This window comes from Lepidochelys olivacea (genome assembly GCF_965140295.1).
Source record: "Lepidochelys olivacea isolate rLepOli2 genome assembly, chromosome: 7".
Lineage (NCBI taxonomy): Eukaryota > Metazoa > Chordata > Testudines > Cheloniidae > Lepidochelys > Lepidochelys olivacea.
In genome coordinates this window covers 32,719,490-32,732,758 of record NC_140417.1, presented here as the reverse complement: position 1 = coordinate 32,732,758, position 13,269 = coordinate 32,719,490, and the positions used below count along the sequence as shown (strand labels likewise).

General features: G+C 52.6%; 1 protein-coding gene across 1 annotated transcript in view; it reads right to left on the bottom strand.

Annotated features, from left to right (window-relative positions):
• Window positions 1-2: 2 nt before the first annotated feature.
• CDC42BPG (CDC42 binding protein kinase gamma) overlaps window positions 3-13,269 on the bottom strand; it is a gene marked incomplete at its 5' end in the record, with an annotated part of 65,853 nt that continues 52,586 nt past the window's right edge. The window contains 11 exons of the mRNA XM_084635370.1: window positions 3-2,462; window positions 4,023-4,108; window positions 4,589-4,703; window positions 5,171-5,288; window positions 6,108-6,228; window positions 7,213-7,297; window positions 7,740-7,837; window positions 8,303-8,890; window positions 10,159-10,221; window positions 10,634-10,850; window positions 11,473-11,554. Coding sequence (XP_084491496.1) covers window positions 2,397-2,462; window positions 4,023-4,108; window positions 4,589-4,703; window positions 5,171-5,288; window positions 6,108-6,228; window positions 7,213-7,297; window positions 7,740-7,837; window positions 8,303-8,890; window positions 10,159-10,221; window positions 10,634-10,850; window positions 11,473-11,554 — 1,639 coding nt within the window. The 3' untranslated portion in view covers window positions 3-2,396. The remainder of the gene's footprint in view (window positions 2,463-4,022; window positions 4,109-4,588; window positions 4,704-5,170; window positions 5,289-6,107; window positions 6,229-7,212; window positions 7,298-7,739; window positions 7,838-8,302; window positions 8,891-10,158; window positions 10,222-10,633; window positions 10,851-11,472; window positions 11,555-13,269) is intronic.

Here is a 13,269-nt window from a genome sequence, read left to right as displayed (position 1 = left end):
CCACACAGAGTGGCTAGTCTCTTAGAGATGAGACATATACACCCCCCCCCAAGAGAGAGTCTAGTCTCTTAGCCACAACAAGCAAGCAAGAGATGCACACACACAGAGAGCGAGCATGTCTAGGCTGTTAGCCACAGCAAGCCAGAAAGAGGTAGACAGTGTCTAGTCTCTTAGCCCCAGTAACACACACACAGCCTAGGCTCTTAGCCACAGCAGGACTGAAAGAGAGACACACAAATGAGAGTGTTGAGTCTCAGAGACACAGAAAGAGAGACAGAGTCTAGTCTCTTAGAGGGCCCCAGCTGGGAGGAGAGAAAGGCGAAGGCATCGGAGCTGTGCCCGGGACTCCCCAGCAGCAAGAGCCCCTGTGCGCTCAGACCCGCCTGCTGCTCCACTCACTCTCCTCCTTTGCTCCAGATGCTGCGCAGCCGCCGCTCACTCACACAGAAGCTACTTCCGGGTTTGTTCCCAGCTCCTGCCTCCCCATTGGTTACAGCCATGACCAATAGGAGACTCTCACTATGGTTAAAAGGTGCTTGGTCCCACGGCTCATGCGCTGGACAGCTTTTTCAGCTGCAGGTGTTACGGTTGGAAGCACCACTAGGGGGGCGTCTCCCAAGGGCCTGGCCTTAAACTAGCCCCTGCACAGAGGAGGCAGTTCTGCGACCCACCCTCGCAGAGGGGGAATTTTCCCAACTTGCTTCTGGTCACTGTTTTTTCCGCAGCTCCTGTACTGAGAGAGCACGCATCCCCTTGCCCCCCTCACCCGGGTCACTGCCAGCCAGGCACCCACTGATTCCCAGGCTGTTTTCCTGCTCAGGCACCATGGCCCTCTTTGCTGGAACTTGCACTTGGGTAACCTATTTAAAATAAAATCCCATCACGCCTGCTGGCAAACGCAGGGTCACTTACAGCAGCCCTGGGCCTGCAACGGATGCTTGGACCCCACATTTGGCTTCTGCAACTGCAGCAAACCCATAACTGACAACAGGGGGCCATGGGTTTTTCATCTGTTCATAACACAGTTGAGCCAAACCTTGCACTAATACAGCCGAGGCACGAGCAAGTTTTAATGCTGCCTTTGTAATGTAGATGGGCAAAACGTAATTGTCACAGCGTTGAAAGCTAGAAGAGCCCACTAATGTCATCTCATTTGTCTTCCTGTCTGATGTAAAAACTGCCAGCAATGGAAAATCAGTCCACAATTCTTGGACAACTGTTCCAAAGCTTAATCATGCTATTATCACACCCCCTTAAATGCACCCACAAGCCATGATCCTTATATCAAAGATTATCAGTTGCCTCTGTCCCTCTTTCTTACAGCACATCCTCCCTTGCTGTACAGAACAGAGCAGACTGCAAATCTTTGCACAGCATTTAATGGTGCAGTTGTCCAAGTATTTACACATTTGCTTCCTAAATAAATCCGGTCTTTGACCCACCCTGTACTTTTAAATAAATGTCCCCCAAAATTTGAATTCCTGGAAGGATTCTCTCTCCCTCCTTTGCATGGAAATCGATAATCTTTGGTTTCAGCATCTTTGGTTCTTGCAGAACTATGACAGGTTTAAGGAAATACAAGCAGGATTAAACAATGTCGTGATGATTCAGCAAAGCAACCCAATCCCTGAGTAGTTCAAAAAGAACCCTGGATATACAATGGCACAAGACGATCCAGATAGAGCCCTGTGAAACCAGATTTACTCCAATGGATCGATACAGATGATAACTGAGATCAGAGTCTGGCCCAAGCTGGACTCCTTTGTGTTAAACAGCAGTTTAAAAAAAGCAGCATCCGTCCCTGATTCAGATGGCTGCTAGGATTTGGGGATTTCTGGGAGAAGCAACACCCCCACCATGATCTTTGATGCTTTCTGCTCTAGTGGTTCCAGGTACTGCGATAGTACTACCCGTGGCCAGCAGGGTGTGCTCTTCAGGCGGTGCAGCTCCAACTCCCCAGGTAAGTTAGGGGGCACTTTCACCTGCTCCCTTTCACACTTTTCACCACTTGGGGCATCATCCCACTGGGCTATCCAGAGGCAAAGAACGGAATGCAAGCAAGGAGGCGCTATTCTCCCTTGCGAAAGCGATCTATCGTCACTTTTAACCCTTAGCGGATTGCAGCTTCCTCTCTCTACGGGGTGTCTCAGAGACAGTAAGTGGTGTGTCTGGGTGATGCAGGGAGATAGGTGGAGATATTTTGGTACCAACATTTATGTATTTCAATACAGGATGGACAAATTCCCCGGTTGCAGAGCACAACCTCAGCGAGGAGAATGTTCTACTGACAGCGGTGACAGCAGCAACGTTACAGCGCCTTGCGGTGGCATCTCCGGCTAAAATACACAGATTATCATGTGCAAGAGGGTCTGGTTTGTGGCATCGGTCCTGCCACCTTAAGAACTGGAGCTCCCGTGGCTGGAGCTGAAGGAGAGGTGGAGGCTGCGGGTCTGATCCGAGATCTGCAAGGAATGAGAGAAGAGTTAAAAGGGTAGGGTGGAGGGGGACTGCCAAAAGCAAGGAGCCGGCACTGCAGGGCAGCCTGTGATTATTACCATGTGGGTTACAGTAACACCCAGAGGCCTCAATCAAAATCAGGACCCCAAGACAGTTAGTTATTGTTTGCTTCATCATTAAAAATGCTCCTGGAGACCAGATACTCAACACAACTACTATTAACAACAAGGGGAAAGGAACACAGGCCAAAATAGGGAAAGAACAGGTTAAAGAATATTTAGCTAAGTTCGATTTATTCAAGTCAGCAGGGCCTGATGAAATTCACCCTTGGATGTTTAAGGAACTAAGCAAAAGCAATCTTGGAACCGTTAGCAATTATCTTTGAGACTTCATGGAGGACGGGTGAGCTCACAGAGAACTGGAGAAGGGCAAACAAAGTCCCTATTTTGAAAAAGAGGACACAGGGAGTTACAGACCAGTCGGGCTAATTTTGATACCTGGAAAGATATTGGAACAAATTAGTAAACAATCAATTTGTAGGCACCTAGAGGATTAGTCAAGAACAAATCATGCCAAACCAAACCAATTTCCTTCCCTGACAAGGTGACTGACCTAGCACCTAGGGGAAAGCAGAAGATGGGATTTATCTTGATTTTTGACCCAGTCCCATATGATGTTCTCAAAAGCAAACTAAGGAAATGGAGTCTAGATGGAATTACTGTAATACTCGATGAAAACCTGAACTCAAAAGAGTAGTTAGCTACAGTTCACTGTTAAACTGGGGGGATGCATTTAGTGGGATCCCGCGGGGGTCTGCCTGGCTTGGGCATGGTACTATTCATTATTTTCATTAATGACTTGGATAATGGAATAGAGAGTTTGCTTATGACACCAAGCTGTGGGGGGTGCGAGCACTTTGGAGGACAGGATTAGAATTCAAAACAACCTTGATAAATTGGAGAACTGGGCTAAAATCAACAAGATGAAAATAAGACAAAAGTGTAAAGTATTACACTCAGGAAGAAAAATCAAATGCAGAACTATAAAATGGGGAATGACTGGCTAGACAGTCGAGCTGCTGGAAAGGATCGTGGGTGAGCATGGATCGCAACTTGAATGTGATTCAACTGTGAAAAAGGCTAATATTCTGGGGTGTATTTATGGGAGTTCCATATGTAAGACATAGGAGATAACTGTCTGGCTTTACTCAGCACTGGTCAGGCCTCAGCTGGTGTTTTTGAGAATGGGTTGGACAAACACCTGTCAGGGATGCGCTGCGTTTACTTGGTCGTGCTCAGTGGACCAGTACTACCATGCTGCACAGGGTGAGGGGAACCGAGGCACCGAGAAAGGAAGGAACTTGCCCAAACAGCAGGTCAGTGGCAGATCCAGGAGTCCTGACTTGCAGCCCAGGACCCTCACCACCAAACCAGGCTGTCTCTTGAAAAATAGCTTGAAGTATTAGGGTGCTGCAGCCCCTCACCTCTCAGTGGGGTGACGCTGAGGGTTTTGGCAAGGGAGGCCTGTCCCTCCTCGGCCAGGTCTGGCTGCTTGGGGTCTCTTACCTCCGTCAGCATGTCAGTGCCTGTGAACAGGCCCTGTGGGGAGGTGAAGGAGTCATCAGAGATGGAGCTGCCCGATTTACGCTTCGCTGCAAGGGGACAGAGAGCTGTAGTCACTGGCTGGTGCAAACCTTCCCAGCTACTGCACAGGGAATCTGGGACCACCACTAGCTTGGGTCCTAAATCCTGAGCACAGCCAGGGATAGAACCGAGGAGTCCTGACTCCCAGCCCCCTACCCTGCTAGAACCACTAGCCCCTACTCCCCTCCCAGAGCTGGGAATAGAACCCAGGAGTCCTAGTTCCCATGTCTCCCACCCTAACCACTAGGAATCCTTGTCCTGTTCTAACAGGCTCAGGGTCCCATTGGAATTCTGGGTCCTTTCATGTGGCCTCAGGGATTTGGGGTGCATGGGGAGGCAGTGATCCCCAGGGGTGAGAACAGAGAAGCACAGCTAATCTCACAGGACTGGCTGTCCCCTGGGGGAGTAATTCCACCCTGGGCCAGACAGGACCTGAGGGGTGTCTCCCTCCCTGATTCACTTCCCCTCCAGTCGTGGGATTCCTTTACCAGATGCAGAGTCCCCCAGGGCGGTGTCGCTGCCCGAGGACGATGGGGGCCGGGTCTTGGGGAAGCTGCGCCGACGTAGCTTGTCCTGTGACTCCCGTCTTTTCTCTTCCTGTGCCTGCGAGACACAATCAGCGTAGGGCTGGCAGCCCGGAAAGGGGAAGCACAGAGGCGGGGGGAGCCCAGCTCAGCGTGGGGACATCTGCAGGAGAGCACAGGCAGGGGGTGCTCACCAGGTAACCCCTCCCCCACTCTCACTGTTTGCTTATGTCCCTTCAAAGGGTGACACCGCCAAGTCAAGGGTGGCTTGTTACATCGTGTTGCCAAAGGCCCACCAGAGACAGTCTGTCACTGTAGGGTCACCAAAGGCTCACTGCAGGGGCAAGTTTGTTATTGTACGGTTGTTCCAGCTCACCCAGGCGGGCTTGTTATTGTAGGGTCTCTTGCGATCAGGAGGGCTAGATTTTGGTAAACACCACCCTGGCAGAAGATCCTGCCCTCACGGCAAACCCAGCAGTGGTTGCAGCCCCCCCTCCCCCCCGCCCTGGGCAGCATCTCACTGGTCAGGTCACCCCCTGTGCTCACTGTGGGCAGGTCCTGCAGCCGGTGCTGCCCATCACCCGGCCCCACGTGCACCAGGTGGTTGAAGTTGGTTGGGCCGGAAATGAGTTTTGACCTCACACTGGGGTCGCGCATCATCTCCCTGCAGGGGGAACAGAGAGGAGCAGTGAATAGCTGGAGCGTGCCCTGACCGTGGGCTCTGCAACACCAGCAGAGGGGCATGCTTAGACAGACAGACATGGGGGGGGAAGGGGAGCATGCTTAGACAGACAGACACAGTGGGGGAACACACACAGACACAGGATTCAGTGCCCCAGATCGCAGCACCCAGCGTGAGGAGCTGGGCCCAGCCTGGCTGGACAGGAGCCACCACTGCAGGGCAAGTGTGGGGCAGGCTCTCCAGCCGTGTGAACATTCATGTTGTACGTCTCCGTTTGTCACCTGCGTAATGTGCTCGGAAAGGCACCACACATACACCTGATGGCAGTCACTCCCCCCGCCCCCCATTAGCTCTGCCACTGGCCGTAAGGTGCCGGCCATGGGTTCAGAGGACCTCACTTCAGTTCCTGGCTCTGCCACAGACTTCCCGTGTGACCTTGCCCAAGTCACTGTTCCCTTCCTGTGCCTCAGTTTCCCCCACCCCGTAACATGGTGAGAACCATCTACTTGTCTGCTCAGCCAGTGAGCCCTTCAGGGCAGGGACTGTCTGCATTGTGCCAGGCAGGATGAGTTGTAGGCCTGGAGGTACTACTGTAATAGTACTAACACCACAGTGGGACCCTCACCTGGGCTCGGGGCTCTAGGCACGACTGTGATCCGTACAGTATTCCCATGACTACAGACAGCATGTGCACCATGCTAGTTAGGATGGAATGACAAGTCTCTGTGGCCCTCCAGGCTTCCGGGTGAGGACAGGATGGTAGTGCAGGACACACACACCTCCCCCCAGCCCTGGCCTCACCTCCTCTGCTGCTGCCGCTCCTCTGCTGATATACGGAAGGAGAATTTCCGCTTGTTCTTGGTCCTCACCAGCTGCCGCCGGGTGTTGTCTGTGGTCTCGGGAACACTGAATTCATCCTGGTCTGGAGCAGAGGGGCGGAATGAGGTTGCGAAGATGGGTCTACTTGCAGTTACACCATTCAGCCACTAGGTGCCTGCGTCTCCTGGGCTAGTGGTTTGCGGCACTGGAGCGGGAGTTAGGAGTCCTGGGTTCTATTCCCGACTCTGCCATTGACCTGGGGCAAACCCCTTCCATCCTGTGCGCCTCTGTTTCCCGTCCCAGCTATGTCCATTCAGACTGTGAGCCCTTCCGGACAGGGACTGTCTCTCACTGTGCAGCGCTTGGCACAATCTTGGGCAGTGCCATGAGGCACTATTGTAATATTAGCAATGGGACCCCAATCTCAGCTTGGACCACTAGGCTCTACCATAAAGCTACTAATAATGGAGAGCACATAATGGGGGCCCTCATCTCTCTTTGGTGCCTCTAGATCAGTGGTCCCCAAACTGTGGGGCACACCCCGCTAGGAGAGTGCAGAGGAACATTTGGGAGGGTGTGCAGCGGGCCCGGGCCAGCGCAATGAGGGAGCGCCACCCAGTCCCACTCTGCCCCCAGCTCCCGTTCTTGCCTCAGTCCCTGACTGCGGTTCCCGGGAAGGTGGGGGAGATTATATTTGGGGTAAGGGGGAGCACAACTTAAAAAGTTTGGCGACCACTGCTCTAGGTGCTACCGTAATACTCTTAATAATGTACACAGGATCCTAATGAGGCCTCTAGGAGCTGCCGTAATACTGCTACCATAATGTTACTAGTATTTGCTGCATGGAGTTCGAGCTGGCAGTACGATTATTAGTCCAGGTGCACTGCCAGAACCAGAACTGACTCATGAGCCCACATCTCTGACAGCAGCCAGTGTCTGTAGCTGCTACGCTGGTATCAATCCAGGTAACTCCACTGACTTCCATGGCTCTAGTCCACACTGCGGTCAGTGTAAATGAGATCGGGGCTGAGCCCCCCCGCCAGTGTTCTGACTGCGCGGCCTGGAGCAGGACGGGGTGGATGGTTACCTGCAGACTTGTTCCTGAGATAGGTCAGGCGCACCTTCTCGCTGCCGTAGGTGCAGAGGGAGCCCTCGCAGTTCAGGGACCGCACCTGAGTAAGAGAATAAGAGTCATTCCCAGAAGGCTGCTGTTCCCAAGGAGCTGCTGCAGGGGCAGGTCATCGCAACCCCCTACGCTGTGAGATCTCAAACAGTGAGATGGTGGCGGAGCCGAAAAGAGAACCCAGGTGTCCAGGCTCCCAGCACAACCCTTTTCCAATCACTAGACCCCATTCCTCTCTCATCACTGGAAATATAAACCAGGAGCCCTGACTGCCAGGCCCTCGCTGCTCTAACCATTAGAAGCTGCTCCTCTCACAGAACTGTGAATGGAACCCAGGAGTCCTGGCTCCCAGCCCCATTAAATGGGCCATTAAAATAAGAACAAACCAATAAAAGCTTTGCTGCGCTTTATTGGCCTACCCGCCCCCACATTCACCCCCAGACTTGGCTAAATCCTGGGTCCCGGGGCTTGTTTCCCCCCCAAAGCCTCACCTTCTTCAGAGGGACTGTCTGTATCCATTCAGCCTTCCGCACATCAAACACATCCAGGGCGTTCTCACTGAACACACTCAGGTAGGGGGCACTGTAGCCTAGGAGTTGAGAGACCAAAGGCATTTTAAACTCGTGTGCAAATCCCAGCCAGTACAGCTGTTGGTTCCTTTGGGTGCCCACTAGAGGGCAGCTGGTGTTGGCCTGTCAAAGACAGGATACTGAGCTAGAACGTAGGTCTGATTCGGGGCAGCAGAGAGGTCGTGGTGCGGTGATACTGGGCTAGATACGGGTGTGATCCAGTGGGTCTGTGGCGATACTAGTCTAGAGGGTCCCACAGGTGTGATCCAGGGTGGCAGGCGAGTGGAGGGGGAAGCTACCAGGCTAGATGGCCTTGGGTGTGATCTGGCGCAGCCGGTTCTGGTGATGGGGCATTTGCTGCCCCCTGCTGGAGAGAACAGAGCTCTCCTCTGCTCCATGCATGCAGCATTTCTGAGAGCAGGAATCGCCCGCATCTGCCCTTGCCTGCCCCCAACCTCCCTCGACCCCACAGACCCGCCACTCACAGCAGCTCAGGGGGGTCGCCGGCCACATCAGCTCCTGCTGCCGTGTCCTCCGGCCCTGCCCATCCACGTAGAGCCCCAGCCCACTGAAGCACAAGATCAGCTCACTGAGGCTGACCTCCACGGCCCGCAGGGCCTCCATCTGGGCCACGGCCACTCCACGGGGGTCCTCGGGGTGGGGCAGGTGGATGGGCGCCCCCTCGTTCAGCAGGGGGTAGAGGGAGAAGCCCGAGGGGTGGCCTATGCAGAGCCGGTCGCCCATGATGTCCAAGCACTGCACGTAGCCCTGGGCCTGGATCTCCTTGATGCGCCGGGAGTGGGGCCGGGAGGGGGTGAGCTGGTAGCACTGCACCTGGCGCTTGGAGGCCACGCACAGCACAGAGGTGGTTCCCCGGCAGATCAGCCCCGACACCATGGTCTGGCAGTTCTTGGTCTCGGCGATCTTGGTCCCCGGGGACTCTGGCGTCTCCAGCTCAACCCAGGAGAAGAGGCGCACGCTGTGGTTCTTGCCGCACAGGACTGAGAGCACCTGGGCCTTGGGGGAGATCAGGAGCAGCTGGACCCGCCGGCAGTCGCCCAGCTGGAGCACCTCTGCAAACCGAGACAGACAAAGGATGAGAGTCAGAGATGTACAGTCACAGGGGGGCTGCATTGCCAGAGTGCTATGGAGACTGCACTGGGAAGGGAAATACTTAGCTCAGCTACTCACCTGGAGCAACCCCTGATTAAATCCAGAGTAGCTCAAGGAGTCACACTGGTTTGTAACCGATATTAGACTCTGGCTCGGAAGAGTTACAAACAGGTGTAAACCCAGAGTGACCCTGATTAACAAAATGAGCTACTACTCTGCCTTTGCAGTGGTTTGTAACCTAGATCAGAATCTGGCTCGGTGGACTTCTGTTGTTACAAACTGGTGTAAATCTGGAGTGACTCCATGAGCAACCAGAGACCAGAACTTGGCTAGGTGGACTTGTATTGGATTTATGTATAATGTCAGGGTGTGACCCGATGGCTCCAAATGAAGTCAGCATATGACTGACTTCTGTGGAATTAATCTTGATTTACACCAGCATTTAAGGTCAAACCAGCATCTGGCTTAATTACCTAGAATGAATTACTCCAGCTTTACTCCAGTGTGTTACTGAAATCAGAATACACCCCAGTGATTTCAGTGGAGCTACTCCAGATTTACACCAGGTTTGTGACCAAGGCTGGAATATGGCTCAACAACTTGACTGCAGCTACTTCAGACAGCGTGTAACCATGGCCAGAATGCAGTTCTGAGCCCAGTGAAGTCAATGGAGTCACTCCTGATTTATACCAATGTGTAACAGAGACCAGCTCTGTTTTAATTATCTCAAAATGAACTGCTCCAGACTTAAACCGTAGGTCACTGAAATCAGAACATGGTCCCTAAACTCAATTCATTTAACGAAGTTACTCCAGATTTACACCAGATTTAACAGAATCTGTCTCATACCCAAGATGTACCCTCCTGTTCATAACAGATCAGAATGACTTAATGGACTTACTCCTGACTTACTCCAGTTTGTAACCAACAATAAAATGTGCTCCTAAATCCACTGACCTAAGTGCAGCTACACCAGATTTATTAGCCATTTATATATAACAAGTAGTATAACTAAAATCCAGTCTGCCTCAAGGATTTCTCTGGGGCAGCTCCAGATTTACACCAAGGTGTAACCGAGATCAGAATCTGATCCAGAGTCTTAACTGGTGCCAAGTTAGGCCACCCAACTCTTCCCCGTGCTGGTCCATGGACCAGCCCAGCTGCAAGTGTGTGTCATTCCAACCCCCCTCCCCATATGTCTGCAAACTCATCCCGTGACAGCTCTTACCGTTGGTGTGCAGGTGAATCACAAACAGCCCCTCTTCAGTTCCCAGCGCGATCCGCTCCCGGTCTGCAAGCAGGACAGTGGCAAGTGTCAGAGTGAGGCCGCCTGGATGTGGAATAGGCTCGGCTGCACAGACTGGCTGGCTCCTCCCTATGGGCCCTGACTGCTGTCAGACGCCGCTCCACGACACCCCTGGGAAGCTGGGGGATTTTATTATTCCCCATTTTACAAAGGGGGAAACTGAAGCAAAGGCAGGCGCAGGGTCTTGCCCGAAGTTATAGAAGTCAGTGACACATCAGGAAATAGAATCCATGAGTCCTGACCCCCCCGTCACCGCCTGCTCTAACCTACTAGACCCCACTTCCCCTCCCAGACCTGGAATAGAACCCAGGAGTCCTGGCTCCCAACCCCTCCCCTCACCCAGCAGACTCCACTATCCTCCCTGGGTGGTCTGTCCTTGCCTCCCATGCCAGCTCACCAATGATAGCAGCGGAGAGGGCCTGTGATATGAGCGGCAGGCCGTTGTCATAGGCTTCCTTGAGGATATAGACGGAGCGGTCGTGGTGCCGGTTCTCTTGCAGGATCCGGTGCAGCTCCACCAGCACCTGCACCCACTGCTTCATCTCGGCCTCACTGTCAGCAAGGAGCAGCAGGGAGCTGGTGCTGGGGGGCGCGGCCAACTGGGAGGCTGTAATCTATGGGGAGCAGGGAGGGCAGTTTAGCGTTATTCTGAAGGATGCAGATGTTTAGTGCTGGATTCGGAGCTCAGCTCACACGAGGTCAATCTGGAGTCACCCCCCCACTGCAGTGGGTTCAGGGCCAGATTCGGATCTCAGCTCCCCCGGGTCAATCCAGGATCAAGCCCTGACTACAATGGGGCCAGGGCCGGATTCAGATCTCAGATCCCCCGGGGCAATCTGGGATCAAGCCCTGACTACAATGGGGCCAGGGCCGGATTCGGATCTCAGCTCCCCCCGGGGTCAATCCGGGATCAAGCCCTGACTACAATGGGGCCAGGGCCGGATTCGGATCTCAGCTCCCCCGAGTCAGTCCGGGATCAAGCCCTGACTGCAGTGACGTCAGGACTGGAGTCTGATGTCAGTTACTCTTGGTGTAAATGCAATAATGCCAACTCTGCAGCGGTGATGTAACCGAGTAGCACTTGCCCACTGCAATAAGTATCTGACCCACAAGACGGCTGAGATGGAACTTGCCAGACTTAGTCATGTGATCCGGGCTGGAGTGCCGCGATTACGGCTGCTGCTCTGGCCCTGAGGCACACCCAATATTGTAAATGTCCTGACACCCAGGACTTACCCGGAATATGCAGGGCACATCCTTGTTGCTGGCGTGGATGACGTCTGAGGCCAGAACCGAAGTCACCGAGAACTGTTCGTCCCTTTAAATAGAAGATGAGAGGCATCAGCACCAACCAGCACAGCCTCCCCAGCTGCACCTTACAACACCCCAGTGTCAGCTACTGTGCCCCACAGAATAACTGTAAGCCTGGGAAAGGAGAGGGATGTAGATTTGCTCACTACAGTCACAGATTTTAAGGCCAGAAGGGAGCATTCAATCATCTAGTCTGACCTCCTGTACGGCACAAGCCAGAGAATGTCACCCAGCTACCCCTCTATGGAGTCCAGGCGCTTGTGGATCTCTTCCACGAAGGCAGCCAGGCTTGATCTGAAGACATTCAGAGGGGGAGAATCCACCATCCCCCTTAGGAGTTTGTTCCAAAGGTTAGTCACCCACACTGTGAAAAAAATAGTAACTTATTTCTAATTCATTTGTCTTTAACTTTCAGCCATTGGTGGTTCTTTTGCCTTTCTCCGCCAAATTAAAGTAACTGGTAGCACTAGTAGGCTTTTATCCTCAGTGTGAACGAGGCACACACTTTGCCACTGGGTACTGCTGCTATTTGCGGAAAGTGGAAGAATGTCGAGGAAGGAAGCATGCTCTGTTGATTATAAAACCTTCTGCCCAGGACCTCCCCACCCTCTCTGTATTTTCCTCTGCTCCTATTCCCCATTAACGGCAGAAGAGGGACATCAAGAACAAAAAAAGAGAGAGCAGGTGACTGATAGGGAGTGTGGGCGGGGTGGGGTCTAGAACCCACAGAAGCTGAGAACAGCACCTACAAATTAATTTCTCAAACACCTAAAACAACTCCACCTCTTTGTCTAAAAGATCATATGTGCCTCTATTACACGGCTGAGGAGCTGTATTAATAATAGAGCTGGACAGGACCTGGAATTTCTGTTCCCATCATTTCAAATTTTTTTCAATGCAAAACTGGGGGGAAAACAACAAACTATGAAGTTTTCCACAAAATAAAATTTTCAACAAAATAAATAATCTTCAGAAAATGTAGTTTAAAGAACTCAAAATGTTTAAACTGGATTGTGATTTCTTGTATGGATATATTTTTTAGAAAGTGATTTTTAAACAAAAAGTCATTTCAAAACTCAAGGTTGAAATGTTCGATTCCAAAAATGTCAAAATGGAACGTTCCCACACCCCCTGCAATGAGACTGTGTCGAAATCAACATGCTCCCCCCCCTGGGAGGTGTCAGCATTTTCAGTTGGACAAGCATTTCATGGGGAAATTTTCAAGCGGATCCAATTTGTAATCCAGATAAATGACGCTTTCAGGTGAGCCAGCAGATGTCCTCCCCTGCTAGCGTCTGTGGGGAAGCCTCTCCTTAGCAGCACCATGCCCCTAAGAGCATTCCCTCCAACTGAGCTCTGCTGGCCTTTTAGTACAGCCAGGTGCTCATTAGTCAATGAGCTGCCAGCCAGCCACCTAGGCAGCTAATTGCTCACAAGTTGGCTGAGAGGGACTCATTCCCCTTAAAGAAGCCCTAAACAGGGCCAACACCCATTAAAGGGACCAGCCACCCTATGATAGTTACACACAGGAGGTCACTGTCCTGCTCTGCTCAGCAAGGGCGAGGCCTCAGCTGGGGTGTTGTGTCCAGGCTGGGCCCTGCACTGTAGGAAAGAGGTGGACAAACTGGAGAGAGTCCGGAGGAGAGCAACAAAAACGATCCGAGGGTTAGAAAGCCTGACCCACTGGGCACGTTCAGTCTAGGGAAGAGAAGGCTGAGGGGC